The sequence below is a fragment of the Seriola lalandi genome, unplaced genomic scaffold, assembly GCF_002814215.2.
Source record: "Seriola lalandi dorsalis isolate HSWRI2012SDOR001 ecotype SW California unplaced genomic scaffold, Sedor1 jcf7180002052764, whole genome shotgun sequence".
NCBI lineage: Eukaryota > Metazoa > Chordata > Actinopteri > Carangiformes > Carangidae > Seriola > Seriola lalandi.
In genome coordinates, this window is record NW_019523317.1 from 79,484 (window position 1) to 90,440 (window position 10,957).

The following is a 10,957-nucleotide window of genomic DNA, read 5'->3' on the forward strand; positions in this document are numbered from 1 at the left end:
GAGAGAGAGAGAGAGAGAGAGAGAGAGAGAGAGAGAGCGAGAGAGACAGAGAGAGAGAGTGTGTTTTGGGAGAGAAAAAAGAAAAGATGTCTGCAAAAGCTGCAAAAACTACCAATTATTCAACTTCATGCAAAACATTTACTATTAGAAAAAATACAACATGGTGATGTCTAATGAAAAATAACCCTCACCACACCATCAGATGAATGAACAAATCCTTTCAATTACAGAGCAGAAGCTGACAAATACCAACACCTGACCACTTCCTTTAACTAGAAATTTGTGCTATTCGGTATATAGTAATAGTTCATCTTTGGTCCAACCTACGTATCCACACATACAGTGTTTCAGTGAGACAAGTGTGCAGTTACAAGAAACAGATAAAGGAAACTTCAATTTAATGAGAAGCTGACTCTGATTTCCTGTCTGTCACATTGTTATGAGGAACAGTGACACTGTCTGTTTTTCTCTCTCACATACACAGACTGACGAATACCTGCTGTACGGTATACGCTCATTTGATAAGGCTGATCACTGCTGCCTTAAAGTGCTTAGAGTAGCTGAACCTTTATGCTGAGATTCATCAATAAAGCAACATCTAAGTATGTGGATGGAATTAAGAACAGAACAGACCGAGACAAGGTGATTTTTTTTGGTGGCTGTTTGAATGTAAAACATCGAGCAGTGGAGTGTTGCTTGATGCCGCAGCAACAGTACAAAGACGGGCAAATGAGCATTTCAAGACGCGCATTTAATGTCACAGTATGTTTCAGCTGATTTATGGCCCGTCACTTGGCGTCTATTGTTGCTGTTAGAGTAAAACTTTGCATCTCAAAATGTCAACGTTTTAGAAATAATGAAAAGCAGGCTCTGTGTTCAGTTGTGTGGCTGTTACACGCACTGTTTCACAGTCAGACTCAGACTCATGTCCCACCCAGACCCACACAGTCACACCGCTCAAGTCCACATTAGCAGTTCCTAGGTGGGACAGAGCAGGGGACTGACACCCCTGGGCTTTTGTGACAAGATGTCTCTATTAGGGATGAAGACTTAATGTCATGATACTGACATTTAAAACACATTTAATTGACCTCTTGAAAAGAGAGAGCAAGTGAGTGGGCAAGAGGGAAAAAAGTGTGCATGTGTGGTTAAATGAGTCTGAGCAAGTGTTAAAAAGAAGCAGAAGTGAAACTGAAACTTTACTTCATTTGGTAATTATTATGTAATGTGATTCTGTGTAGTTCTATGACTTAACAGTGGAAAGTTATGCTAATGGTGACAACCTTCGTCACATACATATAGACTACTCTCTGCCTTTAGCAATGAGTGACGACTTCAAGTGATGATTTTGTTCTTTAAAACCTATTTCTCTCAATAAAAATAAACTCACCACAAGGTCCATTTAGTGCCGTTCTGGAGCTTTCAACTGTATGAGTGACTGTTGCCCTAAATATCACCTGCCCCGTAAAATCACATCTTAGATGTCACAGAAAAAAAGTCCTCGTTTACTGCTGTATTTACGTCTTTCGTTGTCTCATGCATGTGCAGTTCAGCTTGTGAGAATGTTTTCAGTAGCACATCAAAGGCAGCGAGCACGAGTCAGGCTGAGAATTTCACTAGAGTTTTTCTCTTTATTGAGACTCATTTGACAAAGACAGAATTGCCATCTAGACCTTTACTTTAAATGTAGCTCCACATTTTCACAGGCAGTCAGACAGAAGAGTCAGGGCTAAAAATAACTCCATAGCAGAGCAACACAGCGAGAGAGCAAGTGAAAGTAAGAGAGTGAAATGGAGAAAGACACAGTGCAGGTAAAGAAATAGAAAAAGAAAATTCATCTTTGTTGCTGTCCTCTTTCTTTATCTCCCTGCAGCTCCCTCTCTTCTCTCTTCAAAGCCAGCATTATCTTAAAATGCATAATCATCTCCTCTCTCTCTCTCTTCTTCGCTTTCATCTTCCTCCTCCCTCTGTCTCTCTCTCATCGTCTCCGACATCAAATTTCTACTTCTTCATCATCACTCCTCCACCTCTCTCCCTCTCTGTGGAGGAATAATAACTGCAGTGTGCTGCATGGAAAACACACGCGGGCACACACAGACAAACAGGGGTGGTGAAGGGAACTTTCTGTGTAAACTGTGTAATAAATATTGGCAATAAATGTGTGTTCTGTTATTCACCATGACACCTGCTCTACCCCTGCACTCAATCTTTTACACTCTTTCAGTTTCTCCTTCCTTCAGAACCTTTCATTTTTTCAGCATCAATATAAATCTCAGCCCGTGAAGCAGAGAGAGAGATTACTGAAATTCTTTCATCCTAAGTCTCAGCGTCACTATCTGCCATAGACATTTCAATATATGCAGACTTTGCCACTTCAACACACACAGAAACATGCAGATGGGACATCAAACACACACATACACATGCATGTGCCTGACCCAAACATATGCACATGGCGCTGCGGTGATGCAAACTTGGCAAGTTTGATTCCCAAGGATGCACAGCTGCTCGCTTTATTTTTAACACCTCTTTCTTGCTCACAGACCTTCTCTTACCTCTTTGCTCTTTCTTCCCTTCTGTCTCTGTCTTTGTTTTGTGCACAGCAAGCAGAGGGAGAGGAGGAAAAAAGTCACAAAAGGACAGATGAGACAGAAGGAAAAAGAAAAAAACAGGAAAAAAGAGAAAAGACAGGAAAAGAGACTGGGCTCAGCCACTCGCATGCCTTTTGCTTCTTCTGTTTCTGAGCTGCAAGCCGACGAGTGTGTGTGTGTAAATGCGTGTGTGTGTTACTGCTATTTTTAAACTCCCATACAGCGGCTGACTGCTTGCTTCTCCTCCAATAAGTCCCACTGACTGCAGTGCACACTAGGAAACTTTCTGAGCATGTATGCCCATGCACATGTGTATAATGTTTTCCATTTTTACAGAGGTGGAAAACATATGCACGTGTGTGTGTTATCTTGAAAACACACCTATGTTTACCACACTCATTCCTGGGTATTTGAAGGTGAATTGTTTTTTGCATTAAGGGAACACACATACATATACATATACACACACACACACACACACACACACACACACACACACACACAGACCCACACAGTATCAATAAGAGGACAATGGTGATAACCCAAATGAAACCAATGGGAGAGCTAAGAGCCAGCTGGGGCTCCTGCTTTTGATCTCATCTTTACCACACGCACGCGTGCACACGCACACACATGCGCACACACACACACGCACCCACCTAACACAACTCATAATGCTGTAATTGCTTTGTTTTCACATGAATTGAGTGAGTGTTACCTTCTCCCTCCCGCTCCCCATTTTTCACTCATCCCTCTTCTCCCTCCATCACTCATTCTGAATAACTGATTGCGAGGATTATTATGAATGAATGACTGGGGGCTGTGGGATGGCCACAGTGTGTGTGTGTGTGTGTGTGTGTGTGTGTGTGTGTTATGTCATCTCAAAAGGCAGCTATGCTCTATTAGTGGAGTTTGATTCATAAGTACAAAGCCTCACTTCACTGATTCCCCCATCGGCACAATAGATCCATTACACACACACACACTCACACACACACACGTAGGAAAAAAAAATGCATGAAACGACAACGGAAGGAAAAAAAAATGTGCCACATGAGAGAGAAAGCTGAACAAAGAAAGGATGAGAGCCAGGAAACAGGAAGTGTGGAAGGAGGAAATGAGAGGAGGAAGGAACTGAGGGGGTGGGGACAGAAAAATGTCTGGAGAGAGCGGATACTTTGTTTCTGCTTCTGTCGACTTGTGGGGTGACGTACAGTATTCCTGCCTTTCATAAAAACAAACAAAATGGTCATTCTTTGTGCTGCTGCTGCCTCTTGGCAAAGTTTGATCATAGACATGACTCAGTACAGTAACTCAGATCTCCTCATTCATTTAGCTTGATCTAGATATTAAACTCCACTTGCGCTGCCTCGAGACCAACGCGAACAAATCAAATGCTGCACAAATAAAGTCTGACAGTTGACAACTCATCCAGCAACTCTGTCATAAATAAATAATTGACAATGACTCTATGTGACTGATACTAACCCACATTCTCATGAGTGGATGCACACGCAATACCTCAGCCTACTCCAATGCGTTATGTTTGTCATTAGCACACATAATGATACTGGAGGCAAACAAAGTGACGTTAATAAGATGGACAGATCCGAGCTTATGTGTTCTGTATCTACAGTATATCAGTAGAACTGTGGCTCAGGTTGCTTGGAAAAACTACAATAAAAACCTGAGAAATCAACAAAGACCGTTAGCTTACAGCTTGGTTGTACAAGAGTTGGCATGGCAACCACTAAGGCACACACAGACATGCATTATGGGAATCATCAGCAGTGAGTTCACATGTCAGTTGTCAGTGACATATCAGATTGCTTGAGACTAAGCAACCCTGTACCCTGAAGATAAAGGTTTACACTCGAATATGGATTCTTCTGTTTTGCAAGAGCTTTTATTTCAAATATTCAACTTGAGTTTATTTTTATTCACTTATTCTTATTCTGTGTGATTGGTTTGTTATGTGTTTCTGTGACACTGATTACAATTTTCCTACTAAATGCTGCTGTGGAAAACCTTTTGTTTACCACATCACCTTAACAAGACTTGTAGTTGAGGGGTAAGCAATTGTGTTCAGCCGTTTAGAGATATATAGTTTGAAGTGAATAGCGGTAATAACCCAGCAGTTGGGTTTAGGGTGCTAAGATGGAGGAGGGGAGGAAGTAGAGGGGTTCAGCCCTACGTGACTCCAGGCGCGTACCCAACACTACCTGGCTCCTGTTCAAACACACCCCACTTCAGCTGGAGAGCCCCAAGTCCCTGGAGAGCTCTTTGACATGAACCCACAGACATTAAATATACACAAAAATATACCATCCCTTCACAAACCTTAAAGATACAAACATGGAGACATAAAAGACAGCAGGAGCACACATATATATGCACAAGCATATAAAGAAAGGTACAAGAAAAAGAAGAAAATAATCATGTCAATCTGACAAGGACAATCACAGACCGGCAAGCCCAGACAGATGCACAGTCTGAGAAAACACACATGATATAATAAACAAACAGACAAACATGCAAACTTCCTTGCATGCAGGCACACACACACAGGCACACACACACACACAGGCACACACGCACACGCACACACGCACATGCACACGCACACACACACACGCACACACACTCGCGCACACACACACACACACACACACACACACACACACACACCACTTTATGTGCAGGGTTTCTTTGGATACAGCCCCGGCCCCACACAACAAGCTGCATGAAATATTCAGTGAATTTTTCAACATGTGCTCTTTCCCCTTTCGCACGTGTATAAGTGCAAAAAAAAAAAATGTAGGGGGAGAGCAATGGGGAGACAGGAAGGAGGGAGAGAAGGAGTCAGTGAGGGCAAAGGCAGAGCGAGCAGCAGGAGAGAACAGATGAGCGAGCCAGAAACTGACTGGGAGACGCAGAGAGAGAGAGAAGAGAGAGAGAGAGAAAACCCAGCTGACTATGTTCCAAGCTACTCCCCTTAGCAACAGCCCTGGCTCGGCCTGCTCCCATTGGCCGGCTGACAGCATGCATCACAATCCGAAGCATAGCTCCTAAGCCAATCAGGGGTTTCCTTGCAACTCTGCATTTTGGATTTCATTTTCACCATGGCAACACAACCCTGTTCTTGGCCCTGGATGTGGCCTGTGTAGCGCGCAAGCACACACACACACACACACACACACACACACACACACACACAGATAAAAGAAAAGAAACATACAGTAAAAAGTTGACAAATCCAGCAAATTCTGCTGCTCCACACCTGTGTATGTGTAACTGAATGTGTCTCAGGGCATTTTCATATTAGGTGCAGCTACTTCGTGCCATGGCTGGGTATGACATTTATGTTGTTCTGTACCCTTGTACACCTGTGTATGTACACTCTCTGATACAGTAGGTGGCAGAATGCACCTATTTGGTTTGCGATATGCCAATAAAAACAGTACACTCGCAGTCACTTTCTAGCAGTCAACGTCTGTGGTTTGTTACAGTACTTCTCACACCTGATGCGAGCCGTACTTGACACCACCTTTTCAAGTGGACCCAGGCAGTTTTTTGTCCGCGCTCAGGTACGTTACAGTGTTCACACTAATCAAACCAACTGGACTAAGGGGTCAAGTGTACTCACATCCAAGCCCCAGTCCCGGATGTGAAACCCCTTTAAGTGGTACAAACAATAAAAGAAACTGAAGGGCTGGAAAAGGTGTTCATCCGACAGACATTACATGAAAAACCTTGCTCAGTACCCTCTGATACTCATACTGACGAGAAGAAACACATTGTCACACATCGTGTTTTTCCATCTGTCGGTCTGTGTCCTCAAGTTAAAGTACACTTTCCCCAGAGTCCTCCATCACATTCACTTTCAAGGTTGGAAGGCAAAGTGTTCTCCTTTCTCACATGTACATTCACTGTAAATGCTCTGGAGATTTTATAAGTTGCTTTGGCAGCTGTGCTTTAATTACACTCCCCACAGCAATTTTGTTTACAGTCTTTCATTAACTTTATGATATAGAGGGACAGTGGGAACTGTCTCATGACTGAATTAGAGACTACCACTGAGGTATTGTGTGTGTTTATGGTCTTTCATTCGCAGTGACAGAAAGTGACGATTGAGATGAGCAGGTTTGCAGTGGAGAGATGTCTTTTCTAAATGTATGTTACTGAAGAACAGAAACTTCCTTAATGTTGTCTTGACTATCAACAATCTGCACCAGCTTGTAGGAGAAAGCCTGGGCTGATCACAGCTCTTATGGAATCCAAGAGGTATCAATGAAGTTATCTTTATGAGGCGATGCGCGTCAGCTATGGCATAACATATGGTCAAGCCCAACCTCTTCACTATAACTCCACCATAATGGAGGATGGATGGGATGGCCACATGTCCATCAAATACTGTCATGAAATATTTGTGTAAAGCAGAATCTTTTTGGTTTTGTTGCAGCTTCTTTGTATGCAAAGGGCTTAATAAACAGTTTTAGTGACCGGTGACAGCTGTCATGAGGAATCCTACTTTTCATTTAAGATTACTATTCTTTAACAGTGTCTAAACAACATGATTGTGAAGAGACACACAAGAAGTATGACTGGTTAAATACAACACCCAGATTACTAAAAAGGCAAAGTGACTATAGACTACATTTTTATGAAGTTGCATGGTGAAAACATATTTTCCCTTCACACATTCACTACAGCTAGTGATCGTACTACATTTTCTTACATGAATACAGTTTAAACTGAGGATTGCATCAATAGTTTAGGTTTTTTTGTGCGAGTATCCACTATAATGAATGTTAGCTGTTATTAACTGAATGACTACAGCAGGCTACATAGCAGGTTTCTGTTCTAGCTTCTTAGCCCTCCATAATATATTAAACACTAATAAAGGTTCAAGTGATTTCTGTATCACCGGAGAAACTAGCTTTGTGAGACGAATCCTGAACATCACAATTCATACATTTCAAACACACACACGGGCAGGCAGACGCCAACAAGGTAACTAGCTATGTCCTCTTTGTTCTCTCAGTGAGGCAAGATATATAAAGGGTGTGAGAGATATAAAGACAGGAAGAGAGAGATGGAGGGGGGCAGAAAGACAAAGAGAGAAGTAGTGAGAGAGGTAGAGAGATAGAGTAAGAGGCGGGCTGGCTCCTGGAGAATAAGCAGGAGGAGAGACAATGAATAGCAGCTCCTTTACAGACAGACACATGATGAATGGGTCTGCTGCCTGAAAAGCCAGTGCACAGAGGACGACAAGAGAAGTGTGTCTGTTCACCCCACTGTGTGTGTGGGTGTTTGTGTGTTTGGGAGTGTGTGTGTGTGTGTGTGTGTGTGTGTGTGTGTGTGTGTGTGTGTGTGTGTGTGTGTGTGTGTGTAACTAAAGAAGCGATCCATCTGAGCCATTGTGGCAGTGACCACACTGGAGATATCCACTATGCCTTCCTCTCACACAAGATGGAACACAACCATCAGCTCCAAAAACAGCGCACAGGGTCAGTTGTCAAACTTAACAGCAGGTAATTAAAAGTAATAGCAGAGCTTCCTCTTGGGTTTGACGATAGACGATGTATGTATCCCACCAACAGCTAGCCAATTACCCCGAGGCCTAATTATAACTGCCATCCATAGGAAGGCTTTGGGTGGGGTGGGGGGCAATAATGGCCTCTTATGGTTGCCTGTGTTTATTTAAGCAATCAATGATTAGCATGATCACTGGGAAAGGTCAGCACCTCACATCAAAGGCTGGCTGCATAACTGACATTTCTACTTTTCTGGGGTTAATTGGTACAACAGTAGCAAAGTGCTGTTTTCTATTAATGATGTGCAAAAGTACATATTAGGACGCCATCTTGGAGGCTACATTGGGTACAATGAATTTAAAGACCTACACAACACACATTCCTGAAGACTGAAGTCATGCTTTCTGTGGTCTAATGTTTCTGAAATGTAATGAACCTATACACTTTTAGGGGCAATTTGCATAGCCAAGCTAGGTTATTTTAATTTCATTCACTTGAATATTGCAGGGTTGATCTTATCTGGTTTTATATATGTCTAAGACGGGTTTTATATTATCGGTATAAAATATCCATGTTAATGATGGAGCTTTATTGCCACAAGCTATAACTGCAATGCTTACAATGTAGCATTTGTTGGGAATTTTATGTACTTTATTTTGGCTGATTCAATTAAATCAATAGTACGGGTCCTCCAATGTGTGTGTACGCATGTTTCAGCTCTCAGAGCAGAGGGCTTGGCAGTAGAAGCTCCTCTAATCGAGTTAGCTGTGATAACAGGAGTGGCAGCTGGCTTTCCAGGAATATACTCTCCTATTGAGCATGCACTCCCGGCAAGTGGATTTCACACATACATACACACAGATTCAAACACATTCACAGATGCATGCACATACACATGCAAATGCACCCAGTGTGATCTACCTTTCTGTTTCCTGGGTTTTAAAAATTCATGTGTGGTGCTGTGGGTCTTTGGACAGTAAATGCATAATGCATGTACACATACTGAGACAAGCTTATTAACACATTCAAGTGTATATTCACTCGCCGGCCTCAGCACTTGCTCTCTTACTCTCTTACACACTCATAAACCTAATGAGTTTGAGTCCCACATTCGCTTACATGTCACTTTTTCTGTATTTTTGTGTGTGTGCGTGTTTATGTGCTCAGTGGGACATTTAGGTAGGTCAGTAGGTAAATGACGTCTGCAGCGTCTAGCCACCTTGTTTGGTTAACTATGAATACACTAACCTTAAAGCCCTCTTAGCCACATAATGGTCCATTTCCACTGTCCGAACTCAATGACCTGGGCCACAGTGTGAAGTTGTGTTCATTGGTTCTAAATATGTTTGTATGGGCGATGATGATTTTGGATAGAGCTCTCAGAACCCTTTTTGTAATAGGTTATACCTAGACTACTTGAGGCCTGACTTCTTATTGCGTCAAGACCTGCAAAAAAAATAAAAAATAAATAAATAAATAAATAAAAAATCGAAAAATGGCCGTTTATAAGGAAAGTTATTCCAACAGTCAGGTCATGTAAGCAAATGTGTTGCTTGTGAATGTAGATCTTTACCATGCAACGATGCATTTATAGTTGCCCTAAATTATATATAGGTACGGTATACTGGTAGAGTATGTGTGTCTGTGCTGCTCTATACTGCCCCCTATTGAGTCTTACTGGGACATACTATAAATACACACAAAATATACTGGATTTAGATCCCTTTAACTACAGCTTGTCCATAGTATTTATTTAGGTCAATCAGCTCTGTGTGTACAGTGTGTTATCGGTTTAAACATGACATGTCAGTGCTGAAGACAGGTAAATCTATTCAGATGAACATTTTATGATTTGATTAATATACGAACATCACTAATCTTTCATACGGTGACATGAATTTGGATCAATGGGATTCATACACAGGATTCTCAGGCTGGATGTGCAACATTGATCAAAAAAATGCACAGAACTTTGGTCACAGTTTTCAATAGTTTAGAAAAGGTTCGAGGTTGTTTGTTTGATATGTGTCATGTGCAGCATGTACAGCAAGCAGAAGTCATGGGGCTCCAGTGGCTTGAAAGTGGACTATACTGTGTAATAAAAACTGAAAATCTTGAAAATCTGCATCAGGCGTTTCCATTTTTTCTCGTCTTGTAATCCTTTGCATCAGCAGCCTTAACCAGACAAAAACTACAACATTAACAACAACAACAACAACCACCTCTGGCTGACAAAATTATGTATAGGGACAACTAAAGGTAACACACCACTTTATTTCCAGTTTCTATGTTTCTAAGGCCATTGGTTGATTTATACTACAGCATACATTATTGTAAGAGCAATCAAACTCACATCACTTCAAACTACTAGAGGAGGTAAAAATAGTAAGTATTAACTAGCAACAGCAACAACAGTACACTAGAAGTAGATATAAATGTGTATTCATCTCTATACTGCTGTTCATAGGATATTTCTGTTCACATGTATGCAACACAGGGACAATAGGACACTGACAACACTTGAGTAGGTGAATGCACAGCTTTCACTCGATGTGCAAATCCACTCAAGTAAGACCATGTAAAAGGTTTCAAGCTCTAGTTTCACATGTGATCTATAGGATCCCTCTCTTCCAGCTCTTGTCTCTCACTCTCCTCCACTGCAGCCTCCCTCTCCTCTTTCCCTTTGCTGGCCCCTCACACACAAAGGCAGGGGGAGGCAGAGGTGGAGGAGGGAGGGGAAGGAAGGCACACAGGGCTGGGAGCTGTGGGCTTGCCCTGGGGAGAATGAGGGTGAGGGGGTGGATGGGGGGTAACAGGGGGTCAAAGGGG

The 10,957-nt window shown here is 42.1% G+C and overlaps 2 protein-coding genes across 2 annotated transcripts in view; both read right to left on the reverse strand.

Annotated features, from left to right (window-relative positions):
* Nucleotides 1-10,957, reverse strand: part of kdm6ba (lysine (K)-specific demethylase 6B, a) — a 94,443-nt gene that overhangs the window by 74,919 nt on the left and 8,567 nt on the right. The window lies entirely within an intron of this gene.
* Nucleotides 10,773-10,957, reverse strand: part of LOC111650722 (dynein axonemal heavy chain 2-like) — a gene marked incomplete at its 5' end in the record, with an annotated part of 46,050 nt that continues 45,865 nt past the window's right edge. The window contains one exon of the mRNA XM_087172428.1: nucleotides 10,773-10,903. Within this exon, the coding sequence (XP_087028554.1) occupies nucleotides 10,773-10,903 (131 nt within the window). The remainder of the gene's footprint in view (nucleotides 10,904-10,957) is intronic.